General features: G+C 45.0%; 1 protein-coding gene across 1 annotated transcript in view; it reads left to right on the forward strand.

The window, feature by feature from the left end:
* Positions 1-12,436, forward strand: part of STAM2 (signal transducing adaptor molecule 2) — a 53,983-nt gene that overhangs the window by 38,607 nt on the left and 2,940 nt on the right. The window contains exons 4-14 of the mRNA XM_068195076.1: positions 1,515-1,590; positions 2,751-2,846; positions 6,202-6,348; positions 7,211-7,280; positions 7,628-7,814; positions 8,486-8,580; positions 9,004-9,083; positions 9,247-9,334; positions 9,729-9,783; positions 10,621-10,774; positions 11,735-11,892. Coding sequence (XP_068051177.1) covers positions 1,515-1,590; positions 2,751-2,846; positions 6,202-6,348; positions 7,211-7,280; positions 7,628-7,814; positions 8,486-8,580; positions 9,004-9,083; positions 9,247-9,334; positions 9,729-9,783; positions 10,621-10,774; positions 11,735-11,892 — 1,206 coding nt within the window. The remainder of the gene's footprint in view (positions 1-1,514; positions 1,591-2,750; positions 2,847-6,201; positions 6,349-7,210; positions 7,281-7,627; positions 7,815-8,485; positions 8,581-9,003; positions 9,084-9,246; positions 9,335-9,728; positions 9,784-10,620; positions 10,775-11,734; positions 11,893-12,436) is intronic.

Consider the following 12,436-nt stretch of genomic DNA (forward strand, 5'->3'; position numbering starts at 1 on the left):
TTGGTCACATTTTTGCTCATTACGTTTAGGTTTGGTGACATTTTTGCTCAATAAGCTCAGCTTTGGTGATATTTTTGCTCATTAGGTTTAGGTTTGGTGACATTTTTGCTCAGCAGGCTCAGGTTTGGTCACATTTTTGCTCATTACGTTTAGGTTTGGTGACATTTTTGCTCAATAAGCTCAGCTTTGGTGACATTTTTGCTCAGCAGCCTCAGCTTTGGTGGCATTTTTGCTCAATAAGGTCAGGTTTGGTGACACTTTTGCTCAATAAGCTCAGGTTTGCTGACATTGTTCCTCAATAAGCTCAGGTTTGGTCACATTTTTGCTCATTACGTTTAGGTTTGGTGACATTTTTGCTCAGCAGGCTCAGGTTTGGTGGCATTTTTGCTCAGCAGGCTCAGGTTTGGTCACATTTTTGCTCATTAGGTTTAGGTTTGGTGACATTTTTGCTCAGCAGGCTCAGGTTTGGTCACATTTTTGCTCATTACGTTTAGGTTTGGTGACATTTTTGCTCAATAAGCTCAGCTTTGGTGACATTTTTGCTCATTACGTTTAGGTTTGGTGACATTTTTGCTCAATAAGCTCAGCTTTGGTGGTATTTTTGCTCATTAGGTTTAGGTTTGGTGACATTTTTGCTCAATTAGCTCAGGTTTGCTGACATTTTTGCTCAGCAGGCTCAGGTTTGGTGACACTTTTGCTCAGCAGGTTTAGGTTTGGTGACATTTTTGCTCAATAAGCTCAGCTTTGGTGACATTTTTGCTCAGCAGGTTTAGGTTTGGTGACATTTTTGTTCATTAGGTTTAGGTTTGGTGACATTTTCGCTCAGCACGCTCAGGTTTGGTGACATTTTCGCTCTGTAGTGACATTTTTGCCCATTAAGCTCAGCTTTGGGGACATTTTTGCTCAGTAGTGACATTTTTGCCCATCAAGCTCAGCTTTGGTGACATTTTTGCCCATCAAGCTCAGCTTTGGTGACATTTTTGCCCATCAAGCTCAGCTTTGGTGGCATTTTTGCCCATCAAGCTCAGCTTTGGTGGCATTTTTGCCCATCAAGCTCAGCTTTGGTGGCATTTTTGCCCATCAAGCTCAGCTTTGGTGACATTTTTGCCCATCAAGCTCAGCTTTGGTGACATTTTTGCCCATCAAGCTCAGCTCTGGGGACATTTTTGCCCATCAAGCTCAGCTTTGGTGGCATTTTTGCTCAGTAGTGACATTTTTGCCCATCAAGCTCAGCTCTGGGGACATTTTTGCCCATTAAGCTCAGCTTTGGGGACATTTTTGCTCTGTAGTGACATTTTTGCCCATCAAGCTCAGCTCTGGGGACATTTTTGCCCATCAAGCTCAGCTTTGGTGACATTTTTGCCCATCAAGCTCAGCTCTGGGGACATTTTTGCCCATCAAGCTCAGCTTTGGTGCTGGTTTTGTTCATTAGGCTCAGTTCTGGTGGGCTTTGGCTCATTCCTTGCTCAGCTCCTGTCCCTCCCGTTTATCCTGAATTTCTTGTTCCTTTGCAGAGCCAAGGATTGCCTTAAAGCCATCATGAAGAGAATGAATCACAAAGTTCCCCACGTGGCTTTGCAAGCTCTCACAGTGAGTAAATTCCCGAATCGCCCCCAAAAACCTCCAGGAATGCAGCAATTAAATGTTTCCTGATCCATTAATTAACAGATATCTTGATTAACCTCAGTGAATTAGTGTCCATGCTGATTTTATGTTTTATTTTTGATTATTTGCACTTTTTTTTATTTGCGCTTTTTTCCTTATTTTGGATTATTTGCACTCTTTTAAAATCTGCACTTTTTATTATTAGTATTGTTATTATTTACACTCTTTTATATTTGCACTTGTTATTATTATTATTTGCACTTTTTTATTTGCACTTTTTATTATTATTTGCACTTTTTTATTTGCACTTTTTATTATTATTTGCACTTTTTTATTTGCACTTTTTATTATTATTTGCACTTTTTTATTTGCACTTTTTATTATTATTATTTGCAGTTTTTAATTTGCACTTTTTATTATTATTTGCACTCTTTTATTTGCACTTTTTTCCTTATTTTGGATTATTTGCACTCTTTTTATTTGCACTCTTTTCTTATTTTGAATTATTTGCACTCACTCTTTTAATTTGCACCTTTTTTTCTTTATTTTGGATTATTTACACTCTTTTATTTGCACTCTTTTTTTATTTTGGATTATTTGCACCCTTTTTTGCTTTGCAATTTTTATTATTATTATTATTTGCATTCTTTATTTTATTTGCACTTTTCTTACTTTGGATTATTTGCACTCCCTTTTTTATTATTATTATTATTTGCACTCTTTTTATTTGCACTCTTTTCTTATTTTGAATTATTTGCACTCTCTTTTAATTTGCACTTTTTTTCTTTATTTTGGATTATTTACACTCTTATTTTCACTTTTTTCTTTATTTTGGATTATTTGCACTCTTTTTTATTTGTAATTTTTATTATTATTATTTGCACTCTTTTTTTTATTTGCACTTTTTTCTTATTTTGGATTATTTGCACTTTTTTAATTTGCTGCTTTTTCCTTATTTTGGATTATTTGATCTTTTTTATTTGCACTTATTATTTGCACTCTTTTTTATTTGCATTTTTATCTTACTTTGCATTATTTGCACTCTTTTTTTTTTTTCTATTTGCACTTTTTATTATTCTTAATTACACCATTTTTTTATGGGCACTTTTTCCCCCCGCTTTTTCCCAATTTCTCTCTGCTGTCAGCTTTTAGGAGCCTGTGTGTCGAACTGTGGGAAGATATTCCACCTGGAAGTGTGTTCCCGGGACTTTGCCACGGAAGCTCGAGCTATAATAAACAAGGTAATTGTTTCAGACCCTGCAGTCCTGGGGCAGAATTATTTTGGTGACTTCTCCAAATGAATGTTGTAGTTAATGCACATTTTCTACTTTTGGTGCTGTGTTTTCACTGAAATTTGGGTCATTTTTACTCTGAAAAAAGAACCTGTTAAAGAGCTGACAGCTGATAATCCTTCCCATTTTTACAAAATTACGTGAGCAATTTTAATTAAAATCTGTGTTCCTCAGCTCCATTAATTTGATCATGGTAAGTGCAGCTTTTCTTTATTAGGCTTGAAGGAAATTCCTGGGCTGAAGTGAAAGGGGAAATTATGAGGGAGTGAAATGACATTTGTACAAGGAAAAGGATGAAGTTAGAGACGATCCTTTTTAGTTTCTAGAGATTCTGGGAATGTTGAATGAGAAAATAACCAAGAAAAGGAGACTGAAACGGCTGGGGTCAAGCAGCTGCTGGGATCTAAGTCTGGATGTGAGGAACTGAGTGAGCAGGAACAGCTTTTCCCTGATCACTGCTCCAGTTGGAGGCAAAACTGGTTAATGGGTTAAAAAGGAGTTTTCGGATCCCTGCAATCATCAGAGGCTGAGCAAAGCAATTAAGGAAAGTAATAAAATTGCTGGGAAGCAAAATGAGTTCACAGCTCCTGTGTTTCTGGCTTTTGTGGAAAAATAGGTCTGCAAGTGCTGCCTGTGTTCCCATTAGCCAGGGTCCATCCTGGCCATCCCTTCAGCACCCAGGGATGGCCAGGGACCCTGGGATCCCACCCAGGGATGGCCAGGGACCCTGGGATCCCACCCAGGGATGGCCAGGGACCCTGGGATCCCACCCAGGGATGGCCAGGGACCCTGGGATCCCACCCAGGGATGGCCAGGGACCCTGGGATCCCACCCAGGGATGGCCAGGGACCCTGGGATCCCACCCAGGGATGGCCAGGGACCCTGGGATCCCACCCAGGGATGGCCAGGGACCCTGGGATCCCACCCAGGGATGGCCAGGGACCCTGGAATCCCACCCAGGGATGGGCAGGGACCCTGGAATCCCACCCGGGGATGGGCAGGGACCCTGGGATCCTGGGATCCCACCCAGGGATGGACAGGGACCCTGGGATCCCACCCAGGGATGAGCAGGAACCCTGGAATCCCACCCAGGGATGGCCAGGGACCCTGGGATCCCACCCGGGGATGGGCAGGGACCCTGGGATCCTGGGATCCCACCCAGGGATGAGCAGGAACCCTGGAATCCCACCTAGGGATGGGCAGGGACCCTGGAATCCCACCCAGGGATGGGCAGGGACCCTGGGATTCTGGGATCCCACCCGGGGATGGGCAGGGACCCTGGGATCCCACCCAGGGATGGGCAGGGACCCTGGGATCCTGGGATCCCACCCAGGGATGAGCAGGGACCCTGGGATCCCACCCAGGGATGGGCAGGGACCCTGGGATCCTGGGATCCCACCCAGGGATGAGAAGGGACCCTGGGATCCCACCCAGGGATGTGCAGGGACCCTGGCACCCTGGAATCCTACCCAGGGATGGGCAGGGATCCTTGGATCCCACCCAGGGATGTGCAGGGACCCTGGGACCCCACCCAGGGATGGGCAGGGATCCTTGGATCCCACCCAGGGATGTGCAGGGACCCTGGGATCCCACCCAGGGATGGCCAGGGACCCTGGCACCCTGGGATCCCACCCAGAGATGGGCAGGAGTCCTGGGATCCCACCCAGGGATGTGCAGGAATGCTGGGATCCCACCCGGGGATGGGCAGGGACCCTGGGATCCCACCCAGGGATGTGCCGGAATGCTGGGATCCCACCCGGGGATGGGCAGGGACCCTGGGATCCTGGAATCCCACCCAGGGATGGGCAGGGACCCTGGAATCCCACCTAGGGATGGGCAGGGACCCTGGAATCCCACCCAGGGATGGGCAGGGACCCTGGGATCCCACCCAGGGATGGGCAGGGACCCTGGGACCCTGGGATCCCACCCAGGGATGAGCAGGAATGCTGGGATCCCACACGGGGATGGGCAGGGACTCTGGGATCCCACCCAGGGATGGGCAGGGACCCTGGGATCCTGGAATCCCACCCAGGGATGTGCCGGAATGCTGGGATCCCACCTGGGGATGGGCAGGGACCCTGGGATCCCACCCAGGGATGTGCCGGAATGCTGGGATCCCACCCGGGGATAGGCAGGGACCCTGGGATCCTGGGATCCCACCCGGGGATGGGCAGGGACCCTGGGATCCTGGGATCCCACCCGGGGATGGGCAGGGATCCTGGAATCCCACCCAGGGGTGGGCAGGGATCCTGGGATCCCACCCAGGGATGTGCAGGAATGCTGGGATCCCACCCGGGGATGGGTTCTGGAGCACAGTTTTGTGTTCTTGGGAAATACTGGCCCTTCACCCCCAGCCCTGGCCCCCTTGGAGAAATAATGAATAAAATTCTGCTTCTTCCCTCTTCTCTGAGGGAAAATGGGTTCAGCCAAGTGTGACAAATGTCTTAGTGCTGCTCCTGAGCCCAGCAAACTTTCTGCTTAAAGAAATGCAGGTTGGAGCCCAAAGCTGGCAGTGCCCTCCCTGCTCAGCCCGTGCTGGGCTCACAGCCCTGAGCGGGATCTGATTCTTTGGGTTGGGAATCTTGTCCCAGTGCCAGGATCTGGGGGAGCCACAGGAATTCCAGGCAGAGCATGAATCGATCTTGGTTTGCCCCCACTCCAAGCAAATGATCTTCCTTTGCCAGGCTGTCCCTGCAGCTCAGCTCCCAGTCTGGGAGTTGAAACTGTCCCTATGGATAATTCCTTTTTTGGGGAGAAGCTGGTTCAAGGAGACACAGATCAGGTTTTTGTGAGGGTGTCTCAGCTGGGACAAAGCTGTCCTGGCATCTGAGGAGAAACTGCAGAGGCCGGAAAAGGTGGATTGTAGGAAAAGACTTCTTGGAGGAGTTCTTGTAGGGGAAGATTTCTTGGAGGATTTCTTGTAGGGAAAGACAGCGGCTTTTATCAGACCAGTTTATGTGGTTGGGAAGTGGGAAACAACACACTTGAGAAGGAATGAAGAGAAAATTGAGGTTAAATGGAGGGTGAGTAACACAGAGAGGCAGAAATTTGGGGTAAGTGTGGTAGGCAGCCTGAATTTCTCCAGAATTAGGGCTCCAGGTGCTCAGCATGTTCTCTGGAATACCAGGTCAGGGTATAAAAGGTCAGATATTCTACACTCTGCTCCCCAAATCTTCTCAATCTGCACAATTATTAATGATTAAGTGTATTTATAGTAAAATGGGGTTGGTAACAATTTTGGTTACAGGTCCTTCTGTTCATTTTGAGGCTCAAACAAACCTTTTTATCCAATTTTGTCTTCCAGGCTCACCCAAAAGTGTGTGAAAAGCTAAAAACCCTCATGGTGGAGTGGTCAGAAGAATTCCAGAAAGACCCACAATGTAGTTTAATATCTGCAACCATCAAGTCCCTGAAGGAAGAAGGGGTCACTTTTCCTGCCGCAGGATCCCAGGTGAGAGCTGCTTCGGGACAGTGATGGATCCCAAGCTCTGCTCTCCTTTCCCACATCCCCTTTTCCTGTTTGTCCCATTTCCTGTGCATGTCAGGAGTTGCCCTGGGTTTGGAGTGCTTTATTTTTCACTTCTGGTGCTTTGTTCTGCCCAGTCTAACAGCAGATATGATGCCAGGTGGTTTTATCCTGATTTTTATAATTGATAGTTCTGAGTATTTCCACGTTATCCAGTCCTGAAACTTAAATTTATTATTTCTGTTACAATTTCCTTACACAAAGTTTACTTTCCTCTATATGAAACACAGAGTTTTTTTTAACTTTTACAAACACTCTGAGAGTTTTTTTAACTTTTACAATCCCTCCTTCCTCCACAAAGATGTTTTCAGTTCTAAATCTGATCTATGTGTAAAACATATGGCAGGAACATGGAAGAGTTGAGCACTGGCACCCAATTCCAGTTCCTGGTGGGAATGAAAACTCCAGGAATGATTTCACTGTGCTGCTGGGGAGAATTGTAGGATTTAAGTCAGCAGCTTCCAACTGGAGCATCTTCTCTCTTGAAGGGAGGAGTGAAGGATAAAGGTGGAAAGAGTCATTTAAATGAGTAAGCTCACTGTAATAAATATGACTAAAATAACTATTTCAATAAAATCAGTTATTTCAATTAAATCTCAGTATTTATGTTACTTTTTTTCCCTGCTGAAATCATAAGCAAGCCTGAAGAGTGGTGATTTTTATTTCTGGGAGAACAGCTGGATTCCATAATCCACCTGATCAGGAACAACTCGGTGCTAATTTTTTAAAATGCCAAATGATGGAGATTTCATTGTCATTTGTCCCTCTGTTGTTCCCACCTTTGCAGGCTTCCACCGGTGCTGCTAAGAATGGCTCCTCATCCAGTAAATCCAAAGAAGATGAGGATATAGCTAAAGGTGAGTGGCTGTCTCAGCCTTGGGTTGGACTCCAGAAGTTTTGTTAAAAAGCGGGGAAATGGGAATCCGGGCTCTTCCCTGCTGCGCAGCACTGAAACCAAGGGCACAGCGGGCTGGGACTCGTGGAATTCCAGGTGTTTCCCTCATCCATGGGGATTCGTGGTGAGACACATTCCTCCCACTCACACAGCACTTGAAGTGTTGTCTTCCAATACTACAGAAGCAGATACAGACCTTGTTTAAATACAGCAATAAATCCTGGTTTTGTTACTTCAAGAAATCAGCCTGCTTTGTCTCCAGGGATAAACCCCACAAACTCGTTCTTTTCCTCTCTGCCCCACCTGCAGCTATTGAATTGTCTTTGCAAGAGCAGAAGCAGCAGCAAATGGAGACCAAATCCTTGTACCCATCTGCAGAAATGGCTCAGAACCCCCAGAGCCTGAGGAAGGTGCGAGCTCTGTATGACTTTGAAGCTGTCGAGGACAATGAGCTCACCTTTAAAAGTGGAGAGATTATTTTTGTTTTGGATGACAGGTACAATACTCTCAGGTGGAGCTGGCTTTGTTCCACCACTCTTGTTTTCTCAGGGTAGCACGTTTTTCCTCTGATGCTCTTTTCCCTCCCACAGAAATGTAATTGTCACTCTGCCCTCCCTCACATCCCTTTCTCTTCCTTTTCTCTTTCCAAATTCTTAGCTTCTGACCTCAAATCACTTTTAGTGCAGGGAGAATCTCGAGTATTTAAACCAATTTGTAGTTTTGAAGATAAATCTTAGTTGGTTGAGATAAGAAAATGCATTGGCATCACATTCCATCTGCTTCCAACAGCTGTTAAACCTCTGGCTATCAAGAATCAGATTTGCCAAGAAGAAAACTGATTAAAAATAGCTAAAATAATGACTGTTGTTAACACCTCTAGGGATATATACAGCTTTAAAGGGCTGGCAATTAATCAATGTAAAGATTTGATGGATTGTGTTCAACTTTCAGTGATCCCCTGACTCCTCTTCCTCCCTTCCCTCCCCTGTGCCCCAGGTCCCGTTTGGCTTTGTGCTAATCCCTGCAAGTTCTCTTTAAAATGTCACAGGGTTTTGGTAAAAAAAACCACCAAATATGTCTCTGTACCTCAGGTTTTGAGTAAAACCCCCAAATATGTGCCTGGCTCTGTTCAGCCCAGAGCTCTGTAACCATTCTTTATTTCCCCAGTGATGCCAACTGGTGGAAAGGGGAGAACCACAGGGGAGTGGGGCTGTTCCCATCCAATTTCGTCACCTCTGACTTGACTGTGGAGCCCGAGGCAGGTGAGTTACCTGCTGAAACGATGGATGGATTATTTCACAGGGGCTGAAAGGATGAATCGTTTCACCAAGGCAGCTTTGTGCTGCAATCCTAATTAGCCCAGCAGCAAAATAATTTCCTCTATCAGCCCCAGGAAAGAATTGAGAGGCATCCTGCCCTTGTTTCAAGCAATCAAGCACAGATCACTCCATAACTCCCTTTAATTTCTGCCTCTATTTCTCTTTTAAGTTACTACCATTTTCCGTGACAGAAATTTGGTTCGATTCACCATAATTCCTTGTCAGCAACATATTTACAAATCCAGCAAATTGCCATTTCAAATGTCACAGTGTCTTTTCACACAGAAAAATAACAAGGAGCAAATGTTTATTTGAAGTTATCACAGCAACAGAGAGAAAAGAAACTCATCTCTGTTCTTCCAGCAGCTGTGGATAAAATCTCTGTTCCTGAGGACACTGCAGAAGAAATTAAGAAAGCAGAACCTGAGCCAGTTTATATTGATGAGGTATGAAGGCACTTTAAAATAAAATATTGCTGGGCTTATACATTATATTGGTGCTGAATGTTGGCAGATGATTCTTTGTCTATAAAGAACTTTTATTTGAATATTAAACCAGTCTTGGCATGGCTGAGAAATCAAAGTTCTTCATCTTGGCTTCCCCTTTCAGGATAAGATGGATAAAACACTGCAGGTACTTCAGAGCATAGATCCCACGGATTTAAAGCTTGATTCTCCAGATCTTCTCAACTCAGAAGGTACTTGCAGCACTAAATGAGCTCTTTTTTATGACTTCTTCTCACAATTACCTTTTGTGGATTGAGCTGGGAGTTCTTTGTGTTTATTTTAAGCTTAGGGGAGCTGTGCTCTGTTCTAACAGTGCTGGAGAACACTTATTTCACCGTGGGAGTGTGGGGCTCTGGGGATAATTTGAATTTTTTTAATAGTTCCAAGCCAGCTCCATGTTTAGCAGAGTCATTTGCATAACTCCCAGCTCTGTAAACTGCCTGAGCTTTGCAAGATCCATCTACCAATCCCAACCCTGAAATAAATAAGCAATTAATTTTACTGTAGCTGGATAAAATATTTTTGGCTGCATTTAAACATTTAATTGTGCAAGACATCAACTGCCTCAACACTTTGTCTTCACAGATATCTGCCAGCAGATGGGTCCAATGATAGATGAAAAACTAGAAGAGATAGATAGGTGAGCACAATTTATTCATCGATTTCCTTCAAATTGGGCAGATTTAATGATTTTTTTTTTGCTACTTTAATCTCCTAAGCTAGAAAACCTTACCTTTGTTTTTCAATGCTGAAATGTCAAGTTCTGAGTGTGTGCACTGAGATTTGATTGCTGCTCTCCCAAAATTCCCTGCACAGGTCATGGACGCTTTTTACTTTGGCATTTTGTGACTGTAGCCTTCTCCAGGCTGTCCAGGGGTTGGAATTTTCAGTCTGTTGGTGATTATTCCAGGTTATCCTCACCTCTGCCTCCTCAGGTTTGGCTGCCCAGTACCTGAAGGAGCTGATCAGGAAAATGGAGAGGCATTTGGGACAAGAGACAGTGGGACAGGAGCCAGGGAATGGCTTGAGGGCAGGGATGGATGGGAGATTGGGAACTGGGGATTCCTGGCTGGGCTGGAATTCCCAGAGCACTTGGAGCTGCCCCTGGAAGTGTCCAAGGCCAGGCTGGAGCAGCCTGGGATAGTGGGAGGTGCCCATGGCAGGAGGTTGGAATGAAATCTTGTAAGGTCCCTTCCATCCCGAACCATTCCATGGTTCTGTGACTCCTGGAGATATTTGGGGGTGAAAAGGGGAATTCCACCTGGGAGTTGCTGGTTTGGTGCCAGCAATGGTTGTGCAGCTCTTGGATTTTCCTTCCAGCCACACAGCAACAGTTTTTCAATATTAATGGGTGAAAATGTTTACCTTTGACCTTTTAGGGGCTTGTTTTTCTTGCATATTCAACGCAGCACTGTTCTTTCCTCCCCATCTAAGATGTCCCAGCAGCTCAGTGCCCTCTCCATTTGTTTTGGAACAGGAAACATTCCGAGTTATCCGAGCTGAACGTGAAGGTTCTGGAAGCTCTGGAGCTCTACAACAAACTGATGAATGAGAGCCCCATGTACTCAGCCTACTCCAAACTCCAGCACCCTGCACAATTCCCACCCACCTCCTCGGGAGTCTCTGTGCAGGTCAGTATCCCTGGGATCTGAAAATTCCCTGCTACTTATCCCTGGTTTAAAAAAATCACAGCAAGAACCAAAGGGAGCCCACGAGCAATCTGACGTCGCCTGTGCAAGAAATTGGGATTTATGCACTAGAACAGAAGGTTTTGCTTGGCCACTGTTGAAAATTCCTAAAGATCCCTTCCATAATTCATTTCTTGCAGTTGGGATTGGGTGTTGCAGCAGCCTGGTGGATATTCTTGCTGTGAGTCATGTCAATCTCCAAGTAAAATGTTCCCTTCTTATCTGATAGTGGGGATGGGAGGGAACCGGAATATCAGAGTATTAATCCCAAGTGTATTTTTTGCTAAATATAGAAACACTCTGCTTTTAGCTCCTTTTGCCCTTAGAAAACTGAACATTTTGTATCAGTTCTAAACACGCTGTATGTGTGCTCCAAACTGTTTTACACTGTCCCTAATGATGGCTTAAGGAATAAACATGGAGGGGAAGCAGAGATTTTTCAAAAAGCACAGAATGAGGGTTTTCACTTGAAGTGAATTTTACTTTCATGTTAATTGTTCAGTGGGAAAAGAATAGTTGCCATAGCAACTGCTGGATCTGAAAATATGTCAGTTAAAAGTAATTCCGTGTCCTTAACTCCAGTAACGATGGAAAATTCATTATATTTGGAGGTTACAAAGTAATTTAAGCCAAAAGGCAACTGGAGTTTGCTGTTTCCTCCCAAGACTGGTGCATAGAAATGCAGGATAATGCTGGGCTTTATTTGGGACAAACCTGTTTGTCCCAAATCCAACCCCCACCAGCAGCTCCAGCCCGTGCCACCTGAATTTGGAGGGAATCCTGCATTATTTAAACCAGAATTGGAAGAAACTGCAGCTTCTGCCTCCAGCTGTAGAATATTCTGGTGGGTTCACTCCAAAGTGTGCTAAGCACCAAATCTCCTGGCTTTGGTTTGATTTGCAGTCGTATCCTGTGCAGCCTCCCAGTGGGAATTACATGATGCAGGGAGTGTCCATGTCCCCAGGGTACAGCCTGGCCCCGGAGCAGGTGGGCCAGGTGAGGTCTCTGCCTCAGAGCATCAGCTCTGCAGCCACTCAGCCACCTCCAGCTGCTTATTTAAGGTATGGATCCAGCAGATTCTTCTTCCTGGGGGGAATTTTGCCACTTTGCGCGTTCTCGTGGCATTTGCATTTAGCGGCACGTCGTTTTTGAGAGGAAAATACCAATTTTAGTAAACCAGGGAGCAGTGAGAGCATTATTCTGGGTAAAACTGATCCTGCACGAGGAGATTTCCCAGGAAAGGTTTTAAGAGAGGAAGGTTGAAGAGGAGCCTCTGCCCTCGGCTTTAAGCACCCAGCAGCGAAGATTAAAAATTCAGTAGTAGGAGTAAGTTAAAGAGTAAGTTAAAAAGCAAGAGTAAGTTAAAAAGCAAGAGTAAGTTAAAAAGCAAGAGTAAAAGTTAGTAGAATTATTGAGCTGCTGGAAGAATTTTGAGGGTGAAAATGTTTTTTCTTGCAAAAACCATAAAGAACGGCCACATTAGAGGCATGAAAAATACGGAATTCCTGGGAAACTCTGTTTATTAACATGGAGGAGCACCAGCAGGGAAAGTACAAGGCCAGAGCTGCTTTAAGCTGAGAGCGTGCATGTAAAAAACTCTGTTTT

This window comes from Anomalospiza imberbis, chromosome 7 (genome assembly GCF_031753505.1).
Source record: "Anomalospiza imberbis isolate Cuckoo-Finch-1a 21T00152 chromosome 7, ASM3175350v1, whole genome shotgun sequence".
NCBI lineage: Eukaryota > Metazoa > Chordata > Aves > Passeriformes > Viduidae > Anomalospiza > Anomalospiza imberbis.